At 31.9% G+C, this 15,799-nt stretch overlaps 1 protein-coding gene across 1 annotated transcript in view; it reads right to left on the reverse strand.

Annotated features, from left to right (window-relative positions):
• Positions 1 to 15,799, reverse strand: part of LOC124539228 — a 226,231-nt gene that overhangs the window by 18,704 nt on the left and 191,728 nt on the right. Inside the window, exon 27 of the mRNA XM_047116525.1 lies at positions 13,002 to 13,071. Within this exon, the coding sequence (XP_046972481.1) occupies positions 13,002 to 13,071 (70 nt within the window). The remainder of the gene's footprint in view (positions 1 to 13,001; positions 13,072 to 15,799) is intronic.

Consider the following 15,799-nt stretch of genomic DNA (forward strand, 5'->3'; position numbering starts at 1 on the left):
ATATAGAAGTATTACACTTCCTTATTGATGGTCAATTGAAACAGTACCACCGGCTCGGAAAAGAAAATACCCTGACCTGAGAAGAACCGGCGAAAGAAACTCAGAGGTTTTATTTTTATATAGTGATTGCTATGGTTACTCTCGTATTAATTGTGCGCTGCTATGGCTAACATCCTTCTTAGCGATGAACTAAAAAGCAATTAAACGTATTTTCCTATTATCCACAAACATCTCAAATTCGCATCCGCTTAACATTTACGATGTCAAAGACAAACATAGATAAACGAGATAAATTTAAATGTATAGTAAGTAAGTAAGTAAGTAAGTAATGACCTATACATTTCCTACTGCTGAGATAAGGCCTCCTCTTCCATTAAGGAGAGGGTTTGGAACATATTCCACCACGCTGTTCCAATGCGGGTTGGTGGAATGCACATGTGGCAGAGTTTCGATGAAATTAGACACATGCAGGTTTCCTCACGATGTTTTCCTTTACTGCCGAGCATGAGATGAATTATAAACACAAATTAAGTGCATATATATATAGTGGTGCTTGCCTGGGTTTGAACCCGCAATCATCGGTTAAGATGCACGCGTTCTAACCACTGGGCCATCTCAGCTTGATGTTGCAAATGTTAACGTTTAATAAATGTATAAAATTTTCTAAATTTAAAAAGTTTTTTTTTTTTTTTAATTTAGATAGTAATTTCTAAACAGTAGTATCTAGGTGTATATATGCATATACCTGGCAATATAATTTTCGTAGTGCTTTTAGCAGTTTTATGTTATTATCAGAGGAGTGTAAGTTGTAACTTTTTGCGTCTGTGCTCATCCGGCCTGCTGTTTAGAAATTACTGTCCGAAATACTATATTTTTTATTGGCCGATGTGCGACTTGAACCCGGATACAGCTTTGTAAAGCTAAATCATCAGTTAAAGGAAATTATTATACATATTCGTAATATGCTGTTGATTTTCTAGAAAGTTCCTGCATTTTGTACATCAAAAACACAATAAACCTATTTTCATTACTATACTTAAAATAAATTTATAAAAATTAAATGGCAGGACATCAATAAAATAGTTTAAATACCCGAAAAACAAAACTGGTAAGATATAAAAGCGTTTATTTTATTTTGTTTTTAATTTAAAATTTCCCTACAACAATAGTGCTTTTTTATTTTATTGTTATACATATAGAAAACTGATCTAGCAAATCAAATCAAAATAAACTTTATATAAACAAGTGGGCTTTTACAAGCACTTTTGAATCGTCATTTAACAATTAAGTGAAGCTACCACCGGTTCGGAAAGTAGATTCTACCAAGAAGAACCGGCAAGCAAACTTATTACTCTTTTTCAACATTTAAAAAATACAATCATGTTAGCAATTATTCTTTTTTATTTTTGTTTTATTTTGGTAGAGGACCTGCCCCCACTCATAAAAACTGACCACAACTTTATCACAGAAATTATAATTGTCTATGAACACATGAAAAACAAACGTGCAAGCAATCATTGTTATTTTTATAATATTTAATTAATTTATATTTTTTATTATTACGTTGTTTACAATTAAAATTCTATTTTTAGTTTGCCTACTTCATATAAAATTCTGTATATTTTTTGTATAAATACATACATTACTAGATGTTATATTAAACAATTATGTTCATTCATTACAATATATGTATAAGTGTTTTAATGAAACAAGCAAAGGTGTATTTGGTTAGGCCTGAATAAAAAAACTAGAGATATAATAATAATAACTTACAGGAATAATATATTGATTTGTTTTATTTATCGGAAGATGATTATTCTTTTGATAAGATTATAATTTAAAATAGATAAATAAAATTAAATTAAAAAAAATCGTTTATAAAAGTAATACTTAACACTAACACCCGTATTTATAGACAAGTAAAAGTAAGTACTTCAGTAAAAGTAATTACTTAAGTAACAATTTTTATTCTATAGTTAATACATTGATCGAAGATAGAACTGCCAAAAGTTAGAATTCTCAGCCAAGTAATAGTATTCGTTTTCTTTACTCAAGCATTACTTTTGAGGTGAAGTACTATTCTCTCTGCACGTTTTGAGGTTATTTTGTTGAATATTTTGAAAAATGGAAAGTTTGGATGGCATCGAAGAAGTTTTTGCTGTTGTAGACAATAATATATTAGAAGAAATAGAAGTGCCTGAACCTAGAAATCCCAAAGTTTACTTTCGTGATGTGGATCCATTTAATGACTATTCGGAGGATTGTTTTAAGAAGAGGTTTCGTTTCTTCAAAAATGTTGTGATTCATATAATTTTACCAAAAATTCCTATAACCCCACTGTGTCAGTTGCTTACTGCGTTACGTTTTTATGCTACTGGAAGCTTCCAAATTGTATGTGGAGACATCATGCATATTTCTCAATCGACAGTGTGTAACATAGTGAAGAGAGTTAGTCGAGCGTTAGCAATGCTAATGCCAGATTTTATTAAATTTCCTGCCAATTTGAGGAATATAAAGGCTGCTTTTGAAAACCTGGGTTGTATTGGCAGAGCACCTGGACTGAAAAATATTGTAGGAGCAATTGACTGCACCCACATAAAAATTACCAAGCCTAGAGGCATTATACATACAGAGCAGTACCGGAATAGAAAAGGTTATTTTTCTTTGAATGTGCAAGTAGTTGGTGGCCCTAATTTGATTATATATGATATAGTTGCACGTTGGGCTGGTAGTACACATGATAGCCGAATCTTTAGAAACTCACGACTAAATATAAGATTAAGCAATAATGAAATTGATGGGATGTTACTTGCAGATGGAGGATATCCTTGCACTAGGTAAATAATTATATATTTTTTATTCATTAAAAGTTATAAGACACGATAGGGACTTTTTTTTAAGAAAGAAATGAATGCATAACCTTTCTAAGTAAAAAATCACGTGTCGTCATATAACCCGGAGGTAAAAGTAAACATTCAAATTTGGTAAGGTTATATCATGTCAAACGTTTTGTCTCTCCTAACATTATTTTTTGTACCTATTAAATTATTATTTAATTTGTACAAATAGATATACTTTAAATAACTCTATTACTAATATGAATGTCAAATAAAGTAAAATCCAAAAGGTTATTGCTAGATCGTGTTAAATAATCTAGATTTTATGTTTACCTATTAATGAAACGAAACGCAGGCGCGAAGTGTTGCCACATAGAATTCACAACTAAACGTCAAGTATGACTTAAACATTTGCTCAAGTAAGTAATGGGTGTTGCTCGATTATAGATTATAATTTGGTAATTAAGAATTCTAATCTCAAGTAATGACTTCATTAAGAAATTACTTAGCATCAAGTAGTTACTTGTCTATAAATACGGGTGTTACAGTGTTTCGAAGTAAACGAAACAACAAGAACAGACATGTCTTGACATGAATTTAAAAATAGACATGGACTCATATTTTCGTAGAATTAATTGTGTATTTGAATTGTTAGTAATTCTGTTATTTCAATACAGAATACCCTATTGTCTTTAAAGGCCAAGAAACTGTAAAACGTTATATCATGGTAACCTTTCGTCTCAATTGGTAAAATAACTTTGCTTTGGTGATTCGACCTTTTCGTTTGCTGTTTTACATTTTTTTTATTTTAAAAGATTAATAAGGCATTGGATCCACTATTGCAAATATAATTTTTATTGTTGGTCACCAATATCAAAATACATTGGCCCTGTAAAAAATTAGTAACCATTTGTTACATCGCCAACTCGTCATCGACTTGAGAACTAAGATCTGATATCTGGTAAAATTACCCAACAATATAAATATATCTGTATAACGGTAAAATATGACCCTAAGTAGGTATTATAAATTTTCAATATGTGTATATTTTTTAAAAGGCGTATTACTCGATACAAGATTTTGTAGATGATAAAAAAGCGTGGAATTATTACCTGTTGACTTCCACGCAGGATATATTAATTTAAATAATTGTATTAACTAACATGACTTTTTATTTTTTAAATGTTGAAAAAGAGTAACTACTGACTTTCTTGGTGGTTCTTCTCGGTAGGATCAATTTTCCGAACCGGTGGTAGCTTCACTTAATTGTTAATTGACGATTCAAAAGTGCTTGTAAAAGCCCACTTGAATAAAGTTTCATGTGATGGAAAGTGACTACCACCACCCATGGTCGTCTGCAACACCGATGAGGTTGCAGGTGCATAACCAGCCTCATATTACATTATAAGATTTTAAATTAACATGGTTATTTTTATTATTAAAGTTGTACAAGAGACTGAACAAGACATTCGTAGATAATGTCGAAATATCGAGCTCCACCGACCAAAAATAAAAAACACGGTAAATATCCCGAAATTAATAACTTTAATTATATTAAATTATTAATAAATGTTCCTTTAAAAATTAAAGTTTTCGTCCAGAGATGAAACTTCGATAATCGTCATTAAAAAATTAAGTAAAACTAAACATCTTTCCCATTTCATTGATAACACTAAAGCTTCGTATATTTATGAATAGATACCATAAATATGTTTATATAATTCATGTTTATTGATTTCACAATCATATTTATTAGTTTGTTATTTTATTATTAGAAGACGAGATTGCATAGAGACACGTGGATCTAAATAGGGGATCGTTCATCCGGATAAGAATTAATGAGTTTTCAATCATGATTGTTTTGTTAACCCTACTTTAGTTCAAGAGTATACCACTACTAAAAACGAAGATTAGATCATTGTCTAGTTTATTTAATTATCATGTCTATTTTAAAACAAATTCCTTTTAATCAGGCTTTGTAAAATCCAGACGTGGTCTGTCCTCATTTTGTTCGGATTAAAAGGAATCTACTGTATTTAAAACGACCGACCCGAACAATACTGATACTAAATATATACAGAGTTTATTTACGACATCACATAACAAACTTTTAAAATTATGAGAGTTTCTTTATTTTATTGACCATGCCTTATATACAAAAACCATCCTCTAGAACGATTCTATCTATTCAATAAAACCGCATCAAAATCCGTTGAGTAGTTTTAAATATTTATGCATATAAAGGGACATAGAGACAGAGAAAGCGACTTTGTTTTATACTATGAAGGGATGACATACATTACCAAATATAAAACCGCTGTTACTGTATCTTATTATACAAGTTAATGAAAGACTTATACATAACAATTAACACCGTTGTTTCTTACTTATTAAATGAATTGACCAACCTTAACTTAAAATCGAATCTGAAAATTCTGGACCACATTATCATGACTAGCCAAACAGTTGAACACGCATAGGCAATTATTTTAAACTAGTAGTCCCGCGGTTTCGCTTGCGTTTTAGCGTGTTGATTGTCATGTAACAGGCAAACTGTAGCCTATTTGATATGAGGCGAGATGGCCCAGTGGTTAGAAGGCGTGCATCTTAACCGATGAGTGCGGGTTCAAACCTAGGCAAGCACCGCTGATTCAAGTGCTTAATTTGTCTTTATAATTCATCTCGTGCTCAGCGGTGAAGGAAAACATCGTGAGGAAACCTGCATGTGACAAATTTCATAGAAATTCTGCCACGTGTGTATTCCACCAACCCGCATTGGAACAGCGTGGTGGAATATGTTCCAAACATTCTCCACAAAGGGAGAGGAGGCCTTTAGCCCAGCAGTGGGAATTTACAGGCTGTTGTTGTTGTTGTTGTAGCCTATTTCCTTTTTTGGAGATCAAGTTTGCTTTATATTCAATTCATCAAAATCGGTTCAGCAGTTTGGTCGTGAAAGAGTGCGATATACAGACAGAGTTACTTCCACATTTATTATATCAATATATATTTGACGTAAAATAATAAGTAAACCTTTTTGGTTTCTTAATTAGTACTGTATATAGATAAGTGTGTTTGCATCCTGTTTCACAGATTATGTCAGTCAGTGTGGTCAGGGTAACTTAATAATATGTGACCCCTAGCGTTATAAACATCATCTTAATGCCGCCCGTTAATAATTAATCCTATCCTACTAATATTATAAATGCGAAAGTTAGTGAGGATGTATGTATGTTTGTTACTCTTTTTTATTTATTTATGGAATAGGTTGGCGGACGAGCATATGGGCTACCTGATGGTAAGTGGTCACTTACCATCAGGTCACCCATAGACAATTACCTTGTAAAAAATATTAACTATTCCTTACATCATCAATGCGCCACCAACCTTGGGAACTAAGATATTATGCCCCTTGTGTTTGTAGTTACACTGGCTCACTCACCCTTCAAACCAGAACACAACAATACTACGTACTGTTGTTTATTGGTAGAAAGCTGATGAGGTAGTAGGTACCTACCCAGGCGGGATTGCACAAAGCCCTATCATCAAGAATACACTGAATATCAATCAATTAATCACGAAAAAACTACTGAACGGATTTGGATTAAATTTTACAGTAATATAGGTATATTAATCGTTACTAAAGTTTATTACTTTCCAAACAACAATGTGTTTGATTTCTCGTATATTTTATGAATACTATTAATCATTCAATCAAGTATTATAATAAGAATTTGTCGTGTATTTGCCGATATTACTATACAATATTCCACTAGCTATCTTTCTCGACTATACGAGGTGACGAAAAAGGTTTTATATAAAACATTTATATTAAAAGAAACATACAACCTTTGTAGTCAGAAAAACTCATAACACATTCATCACAATCGTATAGCTTAGTATAACAATATAGGATTATATTTATTAAGAATATCAATCATTAGTGTAAACGAACGAGGTCACGTTCAAGCAATATATAAAATATTTCAAATTATAAACAGTTCAAAAATAAATGTTCAACATATTATTTTAGTATGTATGCATCATGCAGTGGAAACCACAACCTATAAATATATCTCAACTTACTCACGTGTGTAAATACGAAGTTGGAATACAAGCTTGAATAGACTTTTTTCTATTTCATTTTATCGTAGTTAATAACTTACAAAGTGATAATATTTGTCATTTCTCTTTACCACTTCATATTTAATAGGAAGACGTAGTATTTTAGATTTGACTTCCTGCTTCTTACAAGACGTTTTTTAATCATAACCCATATAGTAAAGTAAAGTAACTGCTGCTGGGCTAACACGAGATGAATTATAAACACAAATTATACTGGTGTTTGCCTGGGCTAGAACCCGAAATCATCGGTTAAGATGCACGCGTTCTAACCATCCATTTAAAACGTGGAACCCATCAGTCAATTGTATTAAGTTAATACATATAACCTCTGATTATTTCTCACAAAAATGAATCACAGTTCAGTCGTAAAGATGGCCACTTATAAGATCTCGATTGAATTCCGATCCAACGTCTACCAACACGCATCTGGATCGTCGTGTTAATGGAAAAAGAAAACGGCCTAACGATTACGTTTCGAATCAGTTACGATAGAGACACTTTGTTTCCTACGCGTCTTTTTTCATTAAGAGTCGAGAAGACCCAGTGGTAAGAGCGCGCGCATCTTAACCGATGATCGCGGGTTCAAACCCAGGCAAGCACTACTGATTCATGTGCTTAATTTGTCAATATAATTCATCTCGTGATCAGCGGTGAAGGAAAACATCGTGAGGAAACCTGCATGTGACAAATTTCATAGAAATTCTGCCACGTGTGTATTCCACCAACCCGCATTGGAACAGCGTGGTGGAATATGTTCCAAAGCTTCTCCTCAAAGGGAGAGGAGGCCTTTAGCCCAGCAGTGGGAATTTACAGGCTGTTGTTGTTGCTGTTGTTGTTGCGTCTTTTTATCGTCATGTTATGCTAGGCGATAAAAAGACATTATGAAAACCTATGAAGGAATAATGTATTTTTATTTCGACTATAGAAATTGAAAAATAATTTTAATGTACGTCAACAGAAATATCGGACAGGTGGTTGAGAAAACGAGACAACTAATGACAATGTCGCCTTCTCTTTTCATTCTCATAAACCGAAACCACGTGACCTATCAGATATTACCTTCTGTAAATGAGCAGACCTATTTAAAACGTAAACTTGAAACTACCGACGACCTCCGTGGTCGAGTGGTGTGTACACCGGTTTTCATGGGTACGCCACTCCGAGGTCCCGGGTTCGATTCCCGGCCGATTCAATGGAGATTATCATTAGTTTTCTATGTTGTTGGGTCTGGGTGTTTGTGGTACCGTCGTTACTTCTGATTTTCCATAACACAAGTGCTTTAGCTACTTACATTGGGATCAGAGTAATGTATGTCATGTTGTCTCATATTTATTATTATTAATATAACTTGGTGATACCCGCCCAGATGAGCCCGTTCAAAGTCCTCCTTATCGTAGACATGACAACTTTCTTTTTATGTTGAGTCACAACATTGAAAAATATTATATGAGTAACTGTTTTTGACACATACTGGATTGATCTCTGACCTCCTAGTACATAACATCATCTTCTATACATCTCTAATATTACTATATATGTAAAAGTAACTCGGTAAGTACATATTACATTTTACATACTACTTAAAATACTAAACCGATTTTGATTTAATTTAGCATAAAGTTAGTTCGTATCCCGGAAAAATGACAAAGATTGCCTTTTTAAGTTAGACTGTCTGTTACAGTACTTATATGCTATAGATAAATGATTATAATTTTTACGCGAATAAAGCCACAGGTTCGGCAAATATTTAAATAAATAAATACGAGAAAACGAAAATGTAAGTAGCTAAACCACTTGTGTTATGGAAAATCAGAAGCAACGACGGTACTACCCAGACCCAAGACAACATAGAAAACTAATGATACTCAGCCGGGAATTGAACCTCGGAGTGGCGTACCCATGAAAACCGTTTTACACACCACTCGACCACGGAGGTCGTCAAATTTACACGTATTATGATCATTCAGATATATAATAACAAAAAAACAATGCGAACTTAATCCTAATTAACAATTCAAATGTATATTTATTTATTTGAAATGTTTTCCTAATTGTTATCAGGGAACAGAAAACATGGGGCATATAATCCCTATACACGCGGCTCAGGGGCTGAAATAACCATAACGATTATAAAATATTATACAGGTAATGAACTCAATATACTGTTGTTCATAGCCCGTCAATTGATATTAATTTTTACGACTTAAGTTCACTGATTAATTTAAACATTAGGAATATTATATTAACACTAGATTTGCACGTTTTCACTCCTATAAACGTTACTGTATCTTATAGCCTTATATAGTCAATAGCCTTTATCAATAAATGGACTATTGGATACAAAAAAATATATATTTTAAAATCGGATTGGTGCATTCTAAGTATATTGAATTCATACACACTCGTATCCATACTTAATATAAATGCGAAAGTAACTATGTCTGTCTGTCTCAGCCGGCTGTCACGGCCAAATGACTGAACCCGTTAAAATGAAATTTGGTAATAAAATAGTTAGAGCCTGAGAAATGAGAGATACTTTTTAATTGGAAAAACAGTGTTATAAAGGGTTGAAAAGAAATTATTTTCATTTTTAGAACTAGAAGCATGAAACTTATATTTAAGGCTGTTGATCTATAGTTATAAAATATCATATCATATCATGACACCCACCAAGGAGTGTTTTCATACTCTATGTGAGTAAAACCGGTAGTAACATATAGTAATATATATATTTAGTATAAATATGTATTTATAAATTGTAAAGTATCAATTTGTGACTGAGTTCGGTTAACGAGGTATTTTTCCATTGGATTGCAGTTATAATTTTCGTAACTACGATTCTCCTTGGTCATGTTTTATCAAATTTGATCAGTATTTGAGATAAGTTATATTTACATACAAATATTTGCTTTAACAGTACGTAACGTAACCGCTCATTATAAGTATGGTCAATATATTTTATTACCTCAGTTCAATGATCCATAAAATTTGCATTTTTTTATTCACTATATATTCAATATCAAAATCGAATCATTTGATTGATCTATTTATATATTATACATAATAATTACCGAACAAATTAATATGTTAATTAAATAACCTCTTACATGTTATACAATTATCACGTCCTTCCATGTAAGGATAATCTTAATTTAAACTGTCATAACATAAATTAATGTAATGTTATACAAATGACATTAAAAAAAAAAAAAAACTAAAACCTCTTTGCATAAAATGTTAAACTAATAAGTCGATATAAATAATTCTATGAAAATATTTAACATCAAAATCTAAATATGGTATCGTTACGAATTATTTGTTTTAAGCATCACTTAAACACACACTTGCACTCGGAAAACACTTCACTTTATAACATGTCAATTAATCGAACACTTTAATTTTATATTTAAATATTGTTCATTGGTAATTAAATTATAAATTGTGAGCGTACTCTTACGCCGCGGCGTCTACACTACTTACACATATGTTTGTATGACATTGCTATGTGTAAGATAACATAGACAAGATTTCGTTTAAATTCACACCTATCATAATTTTACAGACCATTCGAATCTCAACCTTAAACTCTTCGAATTACGTTTCATTTCACTTCAAACAACCCGGCGCTTATACCGTTTCGATACGTATTCGTAAGATAAACACTGAAAAATGAAACGTCAATGAAAATTTTATATTATGACGTTTAAAATAAAGTTTATTTTTGTCTGCGCGGATAAGTCGTAGGAAAACCGTACGGAAATCAACGGCGTGTATAATATAATTTGTGCGAAAGAGACGAGATGATTCGACAAGGTCAGTGCTAAGCGAATAAACAATAATAAATTATTATTTAAATAATATCATTCTTTGGATAATGGAATCGCTTTCGTTACGTTTTTCTCTTGAAATTATTTTTTACTTGTAATTCAACGTTCATTTAGTATTACAACTCAAATGTATGTCTGCGATTTTATTCGCGTCGACATTGGGTGTAAAAATGCAGTATTTCGACCGTCCCCGCTCATAACATTAATTCTCCCGGATAAAAACTATGCTAATTTATGACCCAGGGATAAACCTTACCGGGTTTCAACAAAAACGTATCAGATGCGCGTAATATTTGCCCGTTCAGGCATATATTTAAAGAGCTGGATTTAATCTTATGTTATACGGTTTATAGAACCGAAATAATTTCGAAATATATTTCCTGAACCGATTCGACTAATTTTACTATATTATTATATTTGTATAAACACAACACAATGTTTAAATACCTTTATGGTTTCGTGGCTAATTATTATACTGCAAATTATGGGGTTCCAGGTTCAAATCCAAAACAAGTATTTACGTCTCTATTTTTTTAATCATATAAGTAGACACACGGGTAACTTGACCACATGATATTAAGTGGTCATCAATGCCCATAGACATTGGTACTATACGTAACATTAAGCATTTATATCAGCATTTACACCACGCTACACCAATTTGAGTTGGTGAATACAAATTGTACGGAATTTCGTTGATTCTACAAGTATGCAGGTATCCTTATAACACATTAATTATTATATGATATTTCTATTAACTGGGACACGTCAGCTTGTGTAATTAATAAACCATATTTATGTATATATGTAACGAATTATTTAATATAATCCGTCGAATTTAAAATCTATATTTTATTTTAAGGTCGAAATATACAGTTAGTATAAAATAGTGCCAATAATCAATCGTCGGGCTGACATAATAATTTTATTTAATAACATGTCTTTGGATTTCGTATAGTAGATTAAAATATGATCGTTAAGTGTCAGAAAGTGATAAGCGACAGTAACTATTTTAATCATTATAACCTTTAAAGGATAATTAATAATTATGTTTTAATATATTCAACGTGAAGTATCACTGTATATTGGTTTTCAATATTGCAAAAGAGAGGTCCGAAGTTATATTTTAGATACTTTCTGAAAAAACTTTTTTTCATTTAAGAATTTCTTACTGGCAACTTCCAAAAAAATACCTATTCAGTTTCTATGAAAAAAACCTATTACTTAATAAATAAAATAAAAAAAATAATATTTAGATATTATCGATCATTATTTTTTACATTTTAAGAAGGATATTTCTAATTTTGACTTGTCTTACAATAAAGACGTTTCCAAATTACTGGCAACTTCCAAAAAAATACCTATTCAGTTTCTATGAAAAAAACCTATTACTTAATAAATAAAATAAAAAAAATAATATTTAGATATTATCGATCATTATTTTTTACATTTTAAGAAGGATATTTCTAATTTTGACTTGTCTTACAATAAAGACGTTTCCAAATTAAAAAAAAAACAAGAACTCCTTTTAAAAATAGCACTAACACCTGAGCCAGTGCGACTAAAAAAAAAAAACAATGTAAAACTACGATAAATTCTATATTATCTGTGGCTCTATTCAATGAAAGGAGCTGATAACAATGGCCGAAGAATCATGAAAGGTCAGTTTTGAATAGATTTTAAATCGCCTGCCAGACTTCCGATAGGAACGCACGGAGGTAATTGAAGTATTACGACTCTACTGAGTGCTTTATGCGGATTCATCGGTTTGGAATGAGTTTTATTGTATTTCAAATAATAGTAAGAGAAAAATGTTATGAAGATACTATTCTATTTTTAAATAATCTGTTGAATTAAACTAAACTGTGTTACTATAAAGTCTAATTGAATATAGTAAATTTACACTTATTTAAACATTGTCGTCAAAAAATTAAGAAACGCCAAAAACTTAGAAAAACCGGATAAATTACTCCAACGAGACATTACATTTTTTGTCTTTTTTTATTTTAAATTGATTACCGCGTCTTAATGTAAATTTTACGAAGAAAAATTTTGGAAACAAAGTGTAGTCGAGGACTCTACATAAAGTTAAATCTATCCCAATATGTAAATTGCTGATCACGTTACTAGATAATATGTTATTTCCATACATTTCCCGATACAATTGTCAAAATTAAATTTATTTATCTTATGCTAAGCTTATGTGAAGACTTACCTCTTCGTCAAGACCAACAGGGAACTGTGTTATAGGTTTTACAGCCACATCTTCTAAGGCCGCCTTTCGCCTGCAAAAAAAGAGAGCAAATATTTAATTGCCATAAAAAATGTTAAAGATCTTAGGCCTAGATGAAATATATGCATCTTAAAGGAACGTCACGGTGACAAATCAGGACAAGCGCGCTTGTATTTGTTATGTGCTAGTATTATTTTGGAAATGAACGATCCTGCTAACAGATTTTGGTCAGTACAGTAAACAGTACAGTATAGTAACAGTCTGCATTTTCACACTGCTGGGCTAAGGCCTCCTCTCCTTTTGAAGAGAAGGTTACACATATGGCACAAAGAAGGAAAACATCGTGAGGAAACCTGCATGTGGCAAATATCATAGAAATTCTGCCACATGTGTATTCCACCAACCCGCATTGGAACAGCGTGGTGGAATATGTTCCAAACCTTCTCCTTAAAGAGAGAGGAGGCCTTTAGCCCAGCAGTGGGAATTTACAGGCTGTTGTTGTATGGCACAATTTCTTTGAAATTAGACACATGCAGGTTTCCTCACGGTGTTTTTTTCACCACTGAGCATGAACAATCACATGAAAAATCAGTGGTGCTTGACTGGTTTTTAAACCGCAATCATCTGTTAAGATAAACGCGTTCAAACCACTGGGCCATCTCGGATAGGCTCTAGGTTCTGGCCTCAGCGATCAATTCCAGGAGACTATTCCAAAGGGATTAATGAACTCAGGAATTCGCAATCGGCAGCCTTTTATCTAATCACTAGGCTCGAGGCAGTCAATTTTTCTAAGCCTGCTCACTTAACAAAAATAGTTCTGTACACGATTCTGGAATATTAATGATTAACTAAAGTCAATTCTGTATCAGCTCGTTTGATCGCTGTTATCTCTAGATTATAGAACGTTTTTTTTATAAAGGGATGTAACAGCAAATAATTATCCTGCAGCTAGGTTAAGGCCTTTCCTTTGAGGAGAGATTTGTAGATAATTTGATCACGCTGCTCCAATGTTATGGTTACACGTGTAGCAGATTTTAATGCGAAATATGCAATTTTTTTAAATATAATTTCATAAGAAACGAAATTAAAAAAATATCAGTAACATTTGTGGTCTCTGAAGTATCTCGGCGTATACGACATTATTAGATTAAGCACTGGATATCCTAACTAGGCTAACTCAATAACCTGTGTTAAGGATAATCAGTTCTCTCCCCGAAAGTTGAAATAATCGAAATTCTTTAGAAATATCACGTTGGTAATTGCAAAACATATATTATATAATATGTTTGTAAATAAAATAGGTTTATGTTCATTATATAATGTGATTCTTTTTATAATAGATTTTAAATTAACACGGGTATTTTTATTATTACAGTTATTTAATATGGGACAATATGGGATAATATTTACCGATAATTTACGAGAAGTCTCGTGAACAAGACATTCGTAAATAATGTCTAAATGTCCAGCTCCAAAACATAGCAAATATCTTATTAAATAAATACAATAATTATTTTTATTTGTTTTTGGTTGTGTGAATGAATTTGTGCGCCTATTGGTGCATGTGTGTGAATGGGTGTAAGTGTGTGTATGTGACAAATGAAACTAAGTTGTAAAAATTTTAACAAAAAGAAAAACCGACTACAAACAAAACACTATTTTAAAACAAATGAATATGCACGAAAAAGTAATAAAAATAATTGCGTATTCAACATATTTTTCAGAGTCTTCCTAAGTTAAATGAAATGAAAAATATTAGACTACTTAAAAGTCGATTAACGATTATATCATGTAGTTATAATTATTGTTATATTTGGAGTCGGTGTCAGCCACGGTGCCCTTGCCCCGTTTTTCATGGTTTTTCTTTTTGTTAAAATTTTTATTTATTTTTTGATTTTAAGTGAAACTGATGTTGACTAACTATTTTTTTTTAATATGGATAGATTAAGCGTTCCGTTTATATGAGTCAGAAACTACTTCGAGGACAATTTCAAAGGAAACTTGCGAATAAAGCAAAAATAGACTTTCGAAAATGCGGATTTAATACGTCACGTGGCGTAAACTACAATATCCCTCGAAAGAGCTGCAATCGAACTCAGCAAAAAAACTTTGAAAAAGACCAACTATATTTCGGACATCATATGACATCACATCACATACACAAAATTTGATTAAAAATAGTAAGAAATTCTGCCCCATATCGCACCCTAACTGCGAGCCGTATAGGAGTTCCATCACTACATAGTATAAAACAAAGTCGCTTTCTCTGTCCCTATATCTTTAAATCTACGCAACGGATTTTGATGCGATTTTTTTAAAAGAAAGTGTGATTCAAGAGGAAGGTTTGTGTATATAATACATGAACAATATAGTAAAGAAACACTGATAATTTTAGAAGTTTGCGATGTGATGTCGTAAATAAACAAATTCTGTAGTATATTTAGTATCAGTATTGCACCCGTGCGAAGCCGGGGTGGGTAGCTAGTTGATTATAATATTCGACAATGATAATTACATAAACATAACCACATTACGAAAGGTGACTCAAATATCCAAATAACCTATAAATAAAAGATTCGACTGAATATCGCTAACGTGCTCCTCAGAATTGTTCCGTTCCCTTCCGTTCCGCTACTTAGTCATGGATCCTGTGCTCAGAACCTTACCAAACTTTCACCAAATTACCCTTGAAGTATATATTTTATAATAAAAAAAGAATTATCAAAATTGGTTAACGTGATTTTCAGTTATTTACCTATTTGTCGCGCATATACATAATG

This window comes from Vanessa cardui, chromosome 22, assembly GCF_905220365.1.
Source record: "Vanessa cardui chromosome 22, ilVanCard2.1, whole genome shotgun sequence".
NCBI classification, from domain to species: domain Eukaryota; kingdom Metazoa; phylum Arthropoda; class Insecta; order Lepidoptera; family Nymphalidae; genus Vanessa; species Vanessa cardui.